General features: G+C 44.0%; 1 protein-coding gene across 4 annotated transcripts in view; it reads left to right on the top strand.

The window, feature by feature from the left end:
- Positions 1-15,339, top strand: part of SHLD1 (shieldin complex subunit 1) — a 94,916-nt gene extending 79,577 nt beyond the window's left edge. For all 4 annotated transcript variants that reach the window (XM_030821950.1, XM_030821952.1, XM_003252363.4 and 1 more), the window contains one exon: positions 13,965-15,339. In XM_030821950.1, coding sequence (XP_030677810.1) covers positions 13,965-14,404 — 440 coding nt within the window. In that variant the 3' untranslated portion in view covers positions 14,405-15,339. The remainder of the gene's footprint in view (positions 1-13,964) is intronic.
- The last annotated feature ends 2,262 nt before the right edge of the window (positions 15,340-17,601 follow it).

The following is a 17,601-nucleotide window of genomic DNA, read 5'->3' on the forward strand; positions in this document are numbered from 1 at the left end:
CCCTTTGAAATGTTAATTTGTATTAAATATCTTGATATCCACACACTCTCACTTTGTGAGGATGTGGTTTTGTCCTTTAAAGGAACAGTTGCAAATTCTAAAATATATGAATCGTGGATGGCAGGGTTGCTATTAGGAAAAAGGAAGCTTAAGCTTATTGTTTTTCTGTCACTAATTTTATGTAATTAATGAGATAGGATGTAAGGTGCCCTAGAACTCCAACCCTGGTGTTACGACGCAGCAGGGAAAAGCCAGACTAAACCAGAAGGAGAACTCAAGCGAGGTGCCGATGGGTCGGAGTGAATCAGGGCCAATTCACTTGCTGGACAGTAACCAAAAGGTTTGTACAGCTAGGAAGTGGGAGAAATGCCAGTAGTGAAAACAGGGAAAAGGAAAGGAGGATTGGCTTGGAGTGTCATAGGACAAATCCATGAAGGTTTAGCCAAAAACAAAAGTCTGTGGACACCTTATTGTTTATAACATGGACTGGGATGATTTCCAGCATCAAATCTCAGCCCTCGGGGACATAACTGTGTGGCAGGAACTTTCCACTGTGAACCCAGGTATATCAGCCCCGCTCCTCCAGCACCAGGTTGCATAATGTGTCATAATACATGTATACATGTAATGAATTGTGTGATCACGGGCCCTCTAGAAATGAAAAGTGGTGCCATTAATAATTCATTGAGGCTGGGGTGATGGCTTATGCCTGTAATCCCAACATTTTGGGAGGCCAGAGCAGGAGGATCACTTGAGCCCAGGAATTCAAGACCAGCCTGGGCAACATAGCAAGACCCCGTCTCTATAATAATAATAATAATAATAATAATTAATAATAATTAACTGAGACAACAGGCCTAAACCAGGACTGTCCTTGGCAAACTTTCCAGTCACTCTAGTGAGTACCAGTCCCTCTAGTAAGAGCACACTTTTATAGAAAGGAATGCCTGAAGTTGAAAGGTTAGCAGAAGTGTTTACCTGGCTTCTTAGCCTAGCCCCCACGCCCTCCAGAGCTTAACCCCATTTCTTCCTCTCTTGTAAGGATTCTCTGCACCTTCCAGACCACCTCTCACTAGGCTCTTGGGCATTCTCATGTCTGCACCTAGCACTGGGCTTCCCCTCCCTGAAGCAGCTTTCTTCCTCGACCTGGTCTGTCTGAGGATGACTTGCCTTCCCAGTCCCAGCTTTTTTTAATTTTAATTTTTTTTTTTTTTGAGATGGAATCTTGCTCTGTCGCCCAAGTGGGAGTGCAGTGGTGTGATCTAGGCTCGCTGCAACCTCCACCTCCTGGGTTCGAGCAGTTCTCCTGCCTCAGCCTCCCGAGTAGCTGAGATTACAGGCATGTGCCACCACACCCAGCTAATTTTTGTATTTTTAGTAGAGACGGGGGTTTCACCATGTTGGCCAGGATGGTCTCGAACTCCTGACCTCGTGATCTGCTTGCCTGGGCCTCCCAAAGTGCTGGGATTACAGGCGGGAGCCACCGTGCCCGGTGCCCAGTCCCAGCTTTACCTCTCATCCGGCTTTACTCTGCATTGCCTCCTGGAACTTGGCTGGTGGATGCTCCATAATTATTGAGTATGAAAGGGAGGGACAACTGGGCCACTGTGGAAGGCTGGTCCTTGCTTCTTTGCAGGAGTGGTCTCCAGGGGCAGCTGGCCAAGGAAGACAATACAGCACACAGACCAACCAGTATGGACATTTCATGCCTCTCTAACCGTGGGGGACATTGTAGCACAGCATAAATCAACATGGCTGCCATCCAAATGCCACCTCATCTCTGGGAGCTTCAACACAAAACTTCAGGAAAGATTACTGGAACCAAAGCTTTCTTAAACCACAACTATAAAGAATGTCTAGCCAAGCATGGTGGCTCATATCTGTAATCTCAGCTACTTGGGAGCCTGAGGCCAGAGGATCACTTAAGCCTGGGAGTTTGAGGCCAGCCTGACCAACATAGTGAGACCCCATCTGTACAAAACAATTTTAAATATTAGCTGGGCATCGTGGTGGTGCATGCCTGTAGTTCTACCTACTCAGGAGGTTGAGGTGGGAGGATCCCTTGAACCTAGGACTGCGAGGCTACAGTGAGCTATGATCATGCCCCTGCACTCTAGCTTAGGTAATAGAGTGAGACCCCTGTCTCCTAAAAAAAAAAAAAGGAAAGAAAGAAAAGAGAAGTCTACACCAGCCATTGTCCAATAAAAATATTTTGTAAGTTACATAGGTCATTTTAAATGTTCTAGTAGCTACAGTTTAAAACATAAAAAAGAAGAAAAAATAGAAACCTAAACTATTAATTTTAATAATATGTTTTATCTCAATATATCCAATGCCTTTTCATTTTAACATGTAATTGATATTTTTAAATTATTGAGATATATATTTGATATCATTTGGATGTCTGTCCCCTCTAAATCTCATGTTGAAATGTAATTCCCAGTGTTGGAAGGTGGGGCCTGGTGGGGGGGGTGTTTTTAAATTTTTAATTAAATTTTAATTTAATTAAAATTAAATTAATTAACGTCTTTAGGAAATATCCCTGAGTAGTATTGCGTTTGGGCCATGAGGGTGGATCCCTCATGGCTTGGTGCTGTCCTCGAAATAGTGAGTGAGTTCTCACGAGATCTGGCTGTTTAAGTGTGTAGCCTCTCACACCCCACTCTCTCTCTTGCTCCTACTTTGGCTGTGTGACATGCCTGCTCCAGCTTCACCTTCCACTGTTAATAAAAGCTCCCTGAGGCCTCCTTAGAAGCCTAGCAGATGCCAGTGCCATGCTTGCACAGCCTGCAGAACAGTGAGCCAATTAAACCTCTTTTCTTTATAAATTACTCAATCTCAGGTATTTATTTACAGCAACACAAGAATGGACTAATATTATTTTTTCATCCTAAGTTTTTGAAATCTGGTGTGATTTTCTGCTTATGGATCCATTCAGACTGGCTGCATTTCAAGTGCCCAATGCTACATATGGCTAGTGGCTGACTGCTGTATTGGACAGCACAGATCTAGATGCACTAGATGCATTATGTTGCTCAAATCACCTTTCTTTTTCTCCTTCCTGTTCCTCAAATCACTTTTTTCCCTCCTTCCCTCCTCCCTCCCTCCCTCCCTCCCTTCCTTCCTTCTCTCTCTCTCTCTCTCTTTCTTTCGAGACAGAGTATTGCCCTGTCACCCAGGCTGAAGTGCAGTGGTGTGATCTGCAACGTCCACCTCCCACCTCAGCCTCCTGAGTAGCTGGGATTACAGGCACATGCCACCACTCCCAGCTAACTTTTGTATTTTTAGTAGAGACAGGGTTTTGCCATGTTGGCCAGGCTGGTCTCTAACTCCTGACCTCAAGTGATCCGCCCACCTCAGCCTCCCAAAGTGCTGGGATTACAGGCGTGAGCCACTGCATCTGGCCTCAAATCACTTTCATTAGCCTGTGTAGACTTCCTTACTTTTATTGCTATTATAAAGTTTTTTAAAAAATCCTTGAACTATGTCAGTCTTTAGGAAATATCCCCGAGTAGTATGTGTGTTGGGACTAGAGAGGAGTTTGGCTACTCATACTTTTAACTTTTGTTGCTTGTGTTTCTCATTCGGAAGTGGTTAACCTTTGTTTCATTCATTTGTTTATTCATTCCACAAATGTACCAAGTTCCTGGGCTCTGGAATTATTAAACATACAGGAAAGAGGTCTATTGTGTATTAAAGGTTTATTACGCCTGTGAAAATAAAACTCATCAAATAAAACATACAAATTTTTAAATATACTGGGTATCTACCATGTGCCAGATACTGTGTTAGGCCCTGGGGAAACAGCAGGTAACAAGAGAGACAAAAATCCTTGAGTAGGAGAAGATAGAAAATAAACAAATGGTTGGGCATGGTGGCTCACTTGAGGGTTCAAGACCAGCCTGGCCAACATGGCGAAACCCCATCTCTACTAAAAATATAAAAATTAGCTGAGTGTGATGGTGCATGCCTGCAGTCCCAGCTACTCGGGAGGCCGAGGCAGGAGAATCACTTGAACCTGGGAGGCAGAGTTTGCAGTGAGCCAAGATTGCTCCACTGCACTCCAGCCTGAGCGACAGAGCGAGACTCCATCTCAAAAATAAATAAATAATAAACAAATCGTGTGTGTGTGTGTGTGTATTTAGGTGATATTAGGTTTGTTGTTTTTCATTCAAGACCTTTTATGAAAATAGTTACAAGGCCACGGTTATCTGTTTTTTCCTTAATCTAAAGCTTTGACTGATTGGGTTGTTTAGGTGACAGAGTGATCCAATTTTTTTTTTTTTTTTTTTGAGACAGTGTCTCACTCTGTTGCCCTGGCTAGAGTACAGTGGCGCGATCTCGGCTCACTGCAACCTCTGCCTCCCGGGTTCAAGTGATTCTCCTGCTTCGGCCTCCTGAGTAGCTGGGACTACAGGCACGCGCCACCACACCCGGCTAACTTTTTGTATTTATAGTAGAGATGGGGTTTCACCATATTGGCCAGGCTGGTCTCGAACTCCTGACCTCGTGATCCGCCCACCTCAGCCTCCCAAAGTGCTGGGATTACAGGCATGAGCCACCGTGCCCGGCTCAAACGTTTATTACTGATGTAAGTATACCCTCAGTAGTGTGGCCAGGGTTGGGCTGCTGTCATCTACTAACCTGCCCCTTAGTGTCAGAAGGTTTGCCTGGGGATTCCCTGCACTATGGCCCCTGCCTCTGTTGCTCAGGGCGATCTTTGATAAACACCCGGCACCGCAACCACCTTTTATTTGCCTGTTCATAGTAGCAGAGTCTCCACTTCTACTTTTTTTTTTTTTTTTTTTTGGAGATAGGGTCTGGCTCTGTCGCCCAGGCTGGAGTGCATGGTGTGACCACTGCTCACTGCGGCCTCTGCCTCCTAGGCTCAAGCAATCTTCCTGCCTCAGCCTCCCGAGTAGCTGGGACTATAGGCATTCACTGCCATGCTCAGTTAATTTTTTTTTTTTTTTTTAGATGGAGTTTTGCTCTTGTTGCCCAGGCTGGAGTGCAATGGCGTGATCTCAGCTCACTGCAACCTCCGCCTCCTGGGTTCAAGTGATTCTCCTGCCTCAGCTTCCCAAGAAGTTGAGATTACAGGCATGTTCTACCACACCCAGCTAATTTTTGTATTTTTAGTAGAGACGGGGTTTCACCATGTTGGTCAGGCTTGTGTCAAACTTCTGACTTCCAGTGATCCGCCCACCTCAGCCTCCCAAAGTGCTGGAATTACAGGCGTAAGCCACCACACCCAGACTTATGTTTTTTAGTATTTTTTTTAGTAGAGACAGGGTTTCGCCATGTTGCCCAAGCTGGTCTTGAACTCCTGAGCTCACGTGATTTGTCCGTCTTGACCTCCCAAAGTTCTGGGATTACAGGTGTGAGCCACAGCGCCCAGCCTCCACTTCTGCTATGATAAAATTGTGTTCCTTGGTAGAAGCATTCCTCTTTAAGTTACTAAGGCTTCTAAACTAGCAGAACACAGAAACCCAAGAAAGGCAATCAAGCTATGAGTGGGACTTTAGATATTAGCTTTGTAAGAAATATAAGGCAGGGAAGGGAGATAGCAGTAGCCAAGACTCAGGGGAGTGGGAGAAATGTAATTTTTAAAAATTATGATAAAATGCACATAACATGAAGTCTTAATCATTTTGAAGCATATAGTTCTGTAGTATTAAGTTCATTTGTATTGTCAACCAGTCTCCAGAACTCATCATGTAAAACTGAAACTCTGTACCCATTAAACACTAAATCTGCATTTTCACCTTTTCCCCTCTCCCCAGCTTCTGGTAACCACCATTCTGCTTTCTGTCTCTGTGACTCTTTTTTTTTTTTTTTTTTAAGAGACAGGTCTTGTGTAGTCACCCAGGCTGGAGTCCAGTGACAGTGGTGTGATCACAATCCATTGCTGCCTTGATCTCCTGGACTCAAGTGATCCTCTCACCTCAGCCTCCCAAGTAGCTGGGACTACAGACACACACCACCATGGCCGGCAAAATTTTTTATGTTTTTGTAGAGGCAGGATCTTGCTATGTTGCCCAGGTTGGTCTCAAACTCCTGGCTTCAAGTGATCCTCCTGCCTTGGCCTCCTAAAGTGCTGGGATTACAGGTGTGAGCCATACCACCCAACCCTGTCTCTATAAATCTGACCACTTTAGGTACCTCATCTAAGTGGAATCATACAGTATTTTTCCTACTGTGACTGGCTTATTTCACTTAGCATAATGTTCTCAGGGTTCATTCATGTTGTAGCGTGTGTCAGAGTGTCCTTTCTTTTTAAGGCTGAATAATATTTCATTGTGTGCACATACCAACACATTTTGTTTTATTTTTGAGACGGAGTCTTGCTCTGTCACCTAGGCTGGAGTACAGTGGGATGATCTTGGCTCACAGCAACCTCCACCTCCCGCATTCAAGAGATTCTTGTGCCTCAGCCACCCGAGTAGCTGGGACTACAGGTGCACGTCACCACGCCTGGCTAATTTTTGTATTTTTAGTAGATACAGGGTTTCATCATGTTGCCCAGGCTGGTCTTGAACTCCTGGGCTCAAGAGATCCACTTTCCTTGGCCCCCCAAAGTGCTGGGATTATAGACATGAGCTGCGGCACCTGGCCTGCCAACCACATTTTATTTATCCATTTATCTGTTGATAGCTGGGTTGCTTCTAACTCTTGGCTAATGTGAATATGAGAAATGCAATTTGAAATAGTGTGCCCAGGAAATGTATGGTAAACTGAATTATTGTTCACCAATATTCTCTGCCTCTCCCTACAGGATAATCTTTCATCCTCATCGTTTTGAAATCAGGCTCGGCCATATGACTTCACGTTAGCCAGTGAAATACGAACAGAAGTAATAGAGCTTTCCCAGTCACTGCTGGCTTCCCCATACTCTTTTTCCTCTGCTACAGTCACTAGGCAATGTTGAGATAGTAGCTGGTCTGTTGGGATGAACAGATCTACTTGTATATATGTATATTTGTAGTATGACACAGATCTCTGGGTAATGAGAAGTAACCCTTTGCTGTTTCGTGCCCTGGAGATTTGGGGCTTGCTTGTTAGGCAGCATAACCTGGCCCATTCTGACTGAGAAGGCCTCACTGAGTAACATCTGATCAGGTAGAGACCTAGAGGGGTGATCTGTGGAGCAAGCATGTTCGATGGCAGAGCAATAGCAAGTGCAAAGATTCTAAAGAGAAGTTTGTTTCAAGGCTCAGGAAAGAAGCCAGATTTACGAAGGACGCAGTGAAACAGACAGAGTGGTAGGTGCTAGTCAGACTCTCATGCAGCCCATAGGGCCGGGCTGGAGGTGGGACTGAATCTTGTTCGCCCAATGATTCTGTTCCCTCCTCCTTTCCTCCATGGAGTATGGAATGGGTGGCAGTAGTGAGGGGGTAGAAAAAGGAATGAAGGAGAAAAAAGTGAGGCATGGAGCAGGGAGATGCAGCCTAGCCCAGATCCATGTCCCATGGCCCCTCGCATACTAAAAATGGTAGTGTCACCCGTGGAGGCACCTTTTCCTGGGCATGGTGAGGCTTCTGAAGTCTGACTTCTGTCATAAGATTAATAGTGCATCTAGAGTTGCTGATAAGTGATCATCGATGACCAGAACGTTGCCCCCTACTCCCCGGTTCACCTTGTTCTTTTCATGCCTGTGACTTTAAAAAATTTTTCTTTCAATTTTATTTTTTAATTGGAAGAAGCATTTTATATTTACAGTTCAACTGATAATGCCAATACTTGTTACTGTACAGTGTATTACAGGATTTGTGGTTGCAAAAAGTTACGTAATTTAAGTTTACTGGTATTGCCACTCACGTAAGTCTAAACTAAATCTTATGTTCCCATTTGCAATTTAATTTGTAAATTAAAGGTTTTGTTTGTTTGTTTTTGTTTCTGGTTTTTTTGTGTGTGTGTGTGTGTGTGTGTGTATTTTTTTTGAGACGGAGTCTCACTGTGTTGCCCAGGCTGGAGTGCAGTGGTACAATCTCGGCTCACTGCAACCTCTGCCTCCCAGGTTCAAGTGATTCTCCTGCCTCCCGAGTAGCTGGGATTACAGGCGCCCACCACCACGCCCAGCTAATTTTTGTATTTTTAGTAGAGACAGGGTTTCGCCATGTTGGCCAGGCTGGTCTCTAGCTCCTGACCTCAGGTGATCCACCTGCCTTGGCCTCCCAAAGTGCTGAGTCACCATACCCGGCCAAATTAAAATGTTTTAAACATATGAGTCCATTATGAACATCAGTTTAAAAGGGGACCCATGACTATTTTTAGAGCCACACAAGCCCAGGGAGCCTCCAACAGACCAACCAAGGAAGCAGGGCCTGGGAACTTAGGAGTGTGCCATGCAGGGCCCTGAAAAAGGGACGGCTTCCCATCCAAGCAGCATAGAAGGAAATCTAATAAGCCACATACTCCTTCTTTCCTTAAATCCTGATACTTTTCGTTTTAAAAAACTTAAGTCTTGGCCAGGTGCTGTGTCTCACACCTATAATCCCAGCACTTTGGGAGGCCAAAGCGGGCAGATTACTTGAGCTAAGGAGTTTGAGACCAGCCTGGGCAATGTGGTGAAACCCGTCTCTATAAAAAAATACAAAAAAGTTAGCCAGACGTGGTGGCATGCACCTGTAGACCCAGCTACTCAAGGCTGAGGTGGGAGGATCGCCTGAGCCCAGGATGTGGGCTCAGGCAGTGAGCTGTGGTTGCGCCATGGCACTCCAACCTGGGGGCAACAGAGCAAAACCCTGTCTAAAAAAAAAAAAAAAAAAAAAAAATCCAGGCACCCTGGCTCATGCCTGTAATTCTAACACTTTGGGAGGCCAAGGCAGGTGGATCACGAGGTCAGGAGGTTTGAGACCATCCTGGCTAACACGGTGAAACCCAGTCTCTACTAAAAATACAAAAAACTAGCCAGGCATGGTGGCGGGTGCCTGTGGTACCAGCTAGCCAGGAGGCTGAGGCAGGAGAATCACTTGAACCCCGGAGGCAGAGGTTGCAGTGAGCCAAGATCGTGCCACTGCACTGCAGCCTGGACGACAGAGTGAGACTCCGTCTCAAAAAAAAAAAAAAAGTCTTAGATTTCTTTCAGTTCTGTAACATCCTTGAAACCATACATAGGTCCTCTTAATCAGCAATTGCTAGTAAAAGAAACTCTGGACAATCAAGCAGGGTGGGTGGGTGGCTATTGATTCAGATGCATGCAGAAGGCAGAATTCTAAATATCAAATCTATTTAGTAGAAACTTGTTACAGTTGAAGGCAAAAATGTTTCACGGAGATGAAACCCTGCTGTGCATTTATGAACCACAGAAATAGCCATGGAAAGTTCTCTGGAAGAATCCCTCATTGGATATCTGGGTTTCTAAAGGCTAATGGCATCTCTCGCAGAACACAACCATTAATCTCAAGTGCTCTATGCCAGTTGACTGTCTTCTGAATTCAAATAAGCACCTACAACTCCTAAATATATAAAAATATTTTTAGGTGTATAACAATCTCAAGTATCAGGCTGAGCGTGGTGGCTCATGCCTATAATCCTAGCACTTTGGAAGTCCAAGGTGAGCAAATCACTTGAGGCCAGGAGTTTGAGACCAGCCTGGCCAACATGGCAAAACCCCATCTCTACCAAAAATACAAAAAATTAGCCAGGCATGGCGGCACACACCTGTGGCCAGCTACTTGGGTGGCTGAGGTGAGAGGATCATTTGAGCCCAGGAGGTGGAGGCTGCAGTGAGTTGAGATCATGCCACTGCACTCCAGCTTGGGTGACAGAGTAAGACTTCACCTCAAAAGGAATCTGAAGTATCTATATGTTATCTCTTTTCTTGTTGGCAAAGCGAAAATTTAACAATTGGATGCATGCAAAAGCATTGTGATATCAAGCCCTGCCCTCCTCTTCTTCTTGTAAATTTCTAAAGAAATCCTATTCATGATGGAAAATATACTGAAATAAAAAGGGAAGTTCCATTCATTTTAAATAATACTGGAATCATTGGGACCAGGGCCAATGGTTTTTCCCCTCAACCATTGTTGTGGGGTAAAAAAGCCATCTCAGGGTCTGAGAAGGGAAAATGCATAACTTGAATAGGTACCAGCAAGAAGGGTGCTGTGCAGGGAATGGCGACCAACAGCAAAAGTCTCTTAGGGAGCTCAAGGCAAATCAACATACTACAGTGCAGCGGGATTCAACATTGAGTTCCCACTCCTTTCAAGATCCATCCTTTGACCCAGGGGAAGGGAGAGGGGCGGGGGGACATTATTGGTATTTGGGAGATGGACCATTCTTTGTTTGTCCTGTGCACTGTAGAATGTTTACATCCTTGACCCCACTCACTAAATGCAAGTAGCACTTTGCAATCCCTGACACAGAAACATCCCTAGACTCTCCCTGAAGACATTGCTATCCCCCTTTGACAGTTCTACAAGGTTGGAATATACCAACAGAGAGAATAAGGTGGGGTTTGAACGTAGCTGTGAGGATGCATCACTGAGCAGGAACTGACTAGTACCCATCATTCTTTCCACACATAGGCACATCAGGAAAGGAAAAGCAATTAGCTGCATTTGCTGGCAAAGAAATGGTGACATCCAAAAAGCTACAACAGCCTTATGATTAGAGAGGAGGCTTTATAGTTGGTAGTAAAGCAAATTTTAAAAGGAAATTAAAAACTTAAATGGACTGCAGGCAGCATTCAAAAGAACTGACATAGTAAATGACTCAACCCGTATGTCATTGGTCTTCTGAAGGGGAAGGGTTGTTTCTCTGAAGACGACTGGCAGACTGCCTGACATGTGCATGAAAAACATAGGAGACAGCTAGCTTTTAGCCTCTTTTGTGGACACTGGATTTCAAAATTTTTAAATTAAATGAAACACAGATGAAAATTTTAAATCCTGCATATCAAAGCACATTGACAATTTACTTACCAAGTACGTGCCATGTTGCTTGGCGTTTTCTATTAAAAGTGGACAGTTTTGAGGGTTCAACTTTCCCAGTGTTGCTGGTGGGGATCCCCCGCTCTCTCCCACCCACCCCATTGGCCCTTCCCAGCTTCTGTCTTCCAGCCACCACCCCCCAACCCCTACCCAGGACAAGGTCATCTGTGGGGAAGAAGATAGGAAGGGACCCTTCATCCTGCCATCACGGGACCCCATTCCCTCTCCTCCCTTCAGCTTTCTCACAGCAACATCATTTGTTAGGCAGTTACCCAAGCTAAGGCTTCTTATTGGGTGCTTGATATTAAAGTAGGCCAGCAAAGGAAGTTTTTACATCTGTCACCCTAGAGGTTTGTTTTAATTTTTTTACAACAATTTTTTAAAACAAAGAGCCCTTTTTCATGAATTATTTGAGATTTGCTCACTTGAAGGCCACCAATCCTGATTTTTCTACAAATGAGGACATTGTCTTCTAAAACAATAAAATCATCAAAATCAAGAAATTAACAGTGATGCATTACTACCATCTAATCCTCAGACCCCATTCACAGCTCTCCAGTTGCCCCAGTAATGTGCTTTACAATGAAAAGATGAAGTTTAAAAAAAGTGTTTTTTTGCGTTTGGCTGTCACGGCTGTTTTAGCCTCCTTCATTCTGGGACAGTAACTCAGTCCTTCCTTGGTTTTCACAAACCTGGCACTTCTGAAGAGTACAGGCCAAGAACCCCTCTCCTGCTGCTTCTATGCCATCAGAACAAGAAAGAGACCAGCATCTGTCTCCCTCCCCTTCCACCCATCCTGGAGTCTTCAGTCTAGTGATAGTGTCCTTGGGAAGAACTTGGGTAAAAGCTCTGGGCATAGCAAGGTCAAGGAACATTTCTTTACTATTCCTTTAAAAAAAAAAAAAAAAAAAAAAAGACGGGCCTGGGACATAGCTTTAAGCTTTCTGGAAACTAGTGTAGTGGAAATACCATCCCTGCTATCGAATTCTTTACAAAGCGTGTTCTCTGTTTTGGGTGCCCCCTGGCCACTCTGAGTTCTCTCTCTCCTTGAGCCTCCAGGCTGGGTCTCAGGCTGCTGAAGAAAGGCCAGTTGGCAGAGGAGGAGAACTGGAACCAGCCATCTCCATTTAGTTTCTATTTCTTCTTGCCACTTGCCTTCTGTTCATCAACCCTGCCTCTCCATTGCCATGGTCCTTTCAGAATAAGATTGCAGGTCACCTCCTCTGAAGAGGGAGCATGCACTCATTCTGCTACCCTTGCACTGCATGTCTCCACTGAGTCCACAGTGTCCCAGTTAATGTCACTACATCATTTCATATCTATGTACATCCTGTGACTATATTTCAGTTGTTTAATGTCTGTAATGATGTCTCTTCTTCCTGCTTAGGTTCCAGGTACCTTAGATGAGGGACATGATCTTCAGCATCCATCTGTATATCTTCAACAACTTGTAATGAGTTGCCTTAATATCAGCTTTCTATAAATATGTGTTGAATGGGTGAATGCTTGTCAATGTGTAGGCCTGTGTGTGACTCAAAGAACACATGTCCATATTCTTTTAGAATGTGCTGATACTTTCGGGTAATCTCTTTCTCTGATCTTTACATTACCATAGACATTCTAGAAGAGAGATTGTTTAGTAAAACCCTCATTTTAAAGTTGAGAAAGTTGAAGCCCAGAGAGGTTGTATGACATGTCCAAGATGTCATTTCCAGCTAGTAGCAAAACTAGGGCCCAAACCAAAATCCTACCTCCTTTCCTAAAGCTCCACCCACTGCACCATGCACCTTACTTCAGCATTGGTAAGTACAGATGTGTTTATTATAGCTACTGATTGAGTTCGTAGGGGCAGGGAAATGTCAAAGCTAGTGATTTATAAAAGCTTATATCAGGGTCAGGCGTGGAGGTCCAAGAGCAGGGTGCCTGCCTGGTCAGCTTCTGGTGAGGGCCCCTTTCCTGGCTTGTAGACAGCCACCTTCTCACTGTGTGCTCACATGGCTTTTCCTTAGTGCTTGCAAATAGAAAGAAAAAAGAGATCTCCTTTTCTCTTCCTCCTCTTATAAGGTTATCAATCCTATCAGATTAGGATACTACCTATAGACCTCATTTAACTTTAATTACCTCCTAAAAAGCCTTCACTCCAAATATAGTCACGTTAGGGGTTACAGCTTCAACACGTGAATTTTGTGCAGACACAATTCAGTCCATAGCATAGTGATAGCGTAAAAATTTAAAATACCTCCAACATACTATAATATGATATGAAAATAGTTGTTGTAGTGTGTAGTGGGTCCCCCACCAGGTGACTTAAGAGTGTATGTCTGCTGCTTGAAGCCTGAAGGCTGGGCAGTGAGCCAAGGCCATGGTGCCCAGCTGAGGAGTAGGTGTCCTCGAGAACCCAGACATCCCGGAGAGAATCTGAGAACCTACCAAGGAAAACAGTCCCATTGTGCACACGCACGGATCTCTAAGCTATCCTGCTGCCACCCGGGAATGCCCTGTTATAAGTCCTAATAAACTCAACTACTCATCAAGCTGGACTTGTCCAAGTTACTGTTTGGTCTTTCAGCACCTTCCCAGTTTGGGGGTGGGTACTACAGTCCCAAGTTTTTCCTGTAACAGCTGAGATCTATTGGTGACAAAGTTACAGGTACTGCTATTAATACTGTGATTTGCTGCCTACATTCATCATGGGAGGAAATGCTTAATTTCAGGTTGTGGTTAGTGAAAATAAATAAATACATATGTATATTTTTTCCATCCAAGTTCACAGGCACCCTAAATTTCTATACAGGGACATCGGGCTAAGAATCCTTGGTCCACGCAAGTAATATGTTCTTGTTGTGAGCAAGCAAGTGGCATAACCTCAGGATGGTGAGAACAGATTTTGAAATCAGCTGATAATTCCCATTGCCAGTTACTCAGGAACAGTAAGCATGTTGAACTGAAAATAGGCATCATCTGCTCTTGGCTTGCTTTCTGATATTTTTGATTGTGTGTTTGAGTATTGGAATATGTTTTGTCTTGCAGACACCAGTAACTTAAATATAGAACAAAATAACTCCTGGACCTCTGAGAACTTCTGGCTTGACCCTGCTGTGAAAGGCCAGTCAGAGAAGGAAGAGAACGATGGCCTTCGGAAATCCCTGGATAGATTCTATGAAATGTTTGGCCATCCACAGCCAGGCTCTGCAAACCCACTCTCTGCATCTGTCTGCAAGTGCCTGTCTCAGAAAATCACTCAACTAAGAGGCCAGGAGAGCCAAAAGTATGCCCTCCGCAGTTTTCAAATGGCCCGGGTCATCTTCAACCGGGACGGCTGCTCAGTCTTACAGAGGCATTCCAGGGACACCCACTTCTACCCACTGGAGGAAGGAAGTACATCTCTGGATGAGGAAAAGCCAAACCCAGGACTGTCAAAACATATTATTCATTTCCTCTTGCAGCAGAATGTAATGAAAGACCCGTAACTGGTGCCGGGCGGTGTGCAGGGTAGTAATGGAGGTGCTGCGCCATGGCCAGCACTGTTGGTGGCCACCCAGATCCCCTAGGGTCTCTGGCCAGCTCTGCATGCCCAATCCCAATTAAGTGCTTTGAGGTTAAAGGCTGGCACCTGTGACCTGGTATTGGAGCCAGTCCGCCCATATGGAGAGCCAGCAGGGTCTGCGAGTTCTCCGTCCTCTTGGCCAAGGGCTACGAGTCAAAAGCCCAGCTCCCTTGCCTCAAGGAAGGACATTCTCTGAGGAGTAATTTATGCTCTAGCACTCCCTTTCCTTGAGATCAGCCTGAGGCCGGGACATTACATGAAATCACACCCTTGCTGGGCTTAATCCCTTTCCCTTTCCTCCTCCCATTTATTTACTGGTGTCTCTGGGAGCCTTTCCTTAATAAACCTCTTATATCTGAATCCTTGACTCAGAGTATACTTCTGGGAGAATCCAGCCTGAGAGAACATGCTTCTGTGAGATGAGGTTTTAGAAGGATACAAAGCTCTACACTGAATCTCAGGTATAAGGAATCATATCAAGTTGTAAAACTGAGACCATGTAATTGAGAATACATGTCCTAAAATAATATAAAGATTGAAATACAGTTTAGAAACTTATATCACATCTTGATCACACCCTTGCCTCCTCTCCAAAGCTAGAAATCCATGTTTTATCATACTAACTGGGTGTGGAAGGAACATTTGGACAATCTAAAATAACAGCTAAAATTCACAGTTCTTTTTAAAATCTCTTTGTCTCTTATCAGATTGCAAATGTGAAAGGTGAGAAGATAACAAATGTGCACGACCCACCACAGTATATGTAAGCACAATTATGATACGCTAGGCTGATGCCATGTGGCCTTGTCAAGTTGTGTTTGAAGAGAATAAATAATCCTTTGCCCAGGTGGGGCCCTACTTTCTCTTGTATTCTGCCTGCCTGCACCCTCTGTCACCTTGTGAACGGTTGGCCCCTCACCCCTGCCCTGTCCTTGCCTCCAACACCCTGAGCTCCATTTGCAAAGCCTTGCCCAGAGCAGGACTTGGCCACCTTGTCCCTGTCCTCCAGGCCTGAGCCCTTCCTCACCAGGGAGCTCTTTAAATAGCCAGTGCAGGTTTGCACTGGCAGATGCTCCACTCTGCGGGTCATGTCCTGAACCCCCATTTGAGACTCAGTTGGTAGAATTACATCACCTGGCACCGGGATCTCTGAAACTGCAATTGGAAGCCTTACGCTAATCCCTATCTCAGCAGCACTTTCAACAAATTGCATTGGCGAAAGGGTTATATTGCCTTTGGGTTGGGGGGAACAACAAAAGAAGCTGGCAGCCCTGAGCAATTAGATTTTGAGACACTTGAGGTGAAATTTAATTGGCCTAAGATTCCAAAAGCTTTCTAGAAAGCGGATTATGCAAATGGATTGGCCTGAAAGTATACATTGAGAGTGAGTGTTCCATCTCAGGAAGGTCTCCCAGGGACTCTTGGATGGAGAGAGAAGCCTTTTAAAGGTTAGGAATGACACACTCACACTCAGTCTTCCAGTGCTGGGGAGATTAGATGTAAGAAACAGTGTTCCAGATTGAAGTGTAGAGGCACCCCCTGGAAGGAGACCCAAATGGTAGAAATAGGAAATGAACAGGTCTTTGAGAGACACTGGAGAAAACAAGACTTCAGGTTTTCCTCTGACAAGCAATCATCTGCTTCTTTCTCCGTGGGCATTTCCTATTCTACTGGCCCCCAAATAATCGTGAAGCCAGGGGGACTTATAATTGAAAACCTGACAATTAAATTTTAAGGTAGCTAGCGTTATTGTTTTTTTAATGAGAAGCATATTAATAGATGTCCTTGAAGAATGCTATCATTTTTAGTATGACTCAGTCAGTGCAATGTTTGCAGTTAGTCTCCATGGCTACCTACAGAAGGAAACTGGATTATTTTATGATGTTTTTAAAAGGACAAAAAATACGAGTTATTTGAATCCTCATGTTGGGAAGCAGCAGCTTCTATTTGGCAATGAGATTTTAGTGTCAAACATTTCATAACCTTTATTAATATGTGTGCCAAGAGTGCCCAGTGAGAGGATAACCCAAAAGTAGAGAATTTAGAAGTCTCAAAGCCAGAATCACCTTAGGTTTAAAAGGAGTGTGGTATGTGTTTACTTGCATCTGAATAAGTGTTTGTGACAGGTCAATACAAGATATTTGATTCCCTGCAAACTCACTGCTTAATTTGATCTCTGTGAGGTTAGGATGGCATTTTCCATTTATTTCTGTGAATCTTTAATAAAGGCTAACAGATAAGGATATTGAGGCTTTGGCCTTTGGCATTATTGTCTAATTCTACCCTACAGATAAATTCACCAACATTATACCATCGCATGCATGTTATGACTGGCCTGTGATATCATCTGTGGCTCTTTTCAGGTCTTTGTGAGACATCAGAACTAAGAGCACAGAAACATCAGAACACTTAAGAAGAGAACTCCTACCGATGTCTTAAATTCGTGTGCTAGTACTCATTTCATTAGTCTATTTCTTTGCATAACCTATATAAAGGCCCATGTAACAGATCTTATTACCAGTAATTGGCACAAAGCAATAGAGCTATGCTTTTTTATTTTAAAATAATTTATTTGACAAAATAGAGATGGGATCTTGCTGTGTTGGCCAGGTTGATCTTGAACTCGACCTCAAGCAATCCTCCCACATCGGCCTCCCAAAGTGCTAGGATTACATGTGTGAGCCACTGTGCCCGGCCAGCTTTTTAAACTTTTTAAAGCTTTTAAAACTTTGTATTGGATAATAATAATTACACGGAAACATGCATATATCATACAAGTGAACACCTTGATGATTTTCACAAACAACCTGCCTGTGTAGCCAGCATCCTGATCAAGCAGCAGATATTACCCACCAGCCCAGGCCCCCTTTTAAGTAGAGAACCGATGAGAACAGTTTGCTGTGACCAGTGTTTCTCAAACTGCTGGTAGCACAAATAATTTTAGATACTACGTGGAAAAACAATGTTTATTTTAATTGGTAATCTATTCAGTTTAATATGTTAGAAAAATAGAACTCCTACATCTAGTCCATGCTTTCAGATGTATTGCATAGGACAAGCCTAATATAAGTATTTGAAATTTAAAAGTGGACTGAATTAATTTAAAAATTAATAATAGTG

Source organism: Nomascus leucogenys, chromosome 11, assembly GCF_006542625.1.
Source record: "Nomascus leucogenys isolate Asia chromosome 11, Asia_NLE_v1, whole genome shotgun sequence".
Lineage (NCBI taxonomy): Eukaryota > Metazoa > Chordata > Mammalia > Primates > Hylobatidae > Nomascus > Nomascus leucogenys.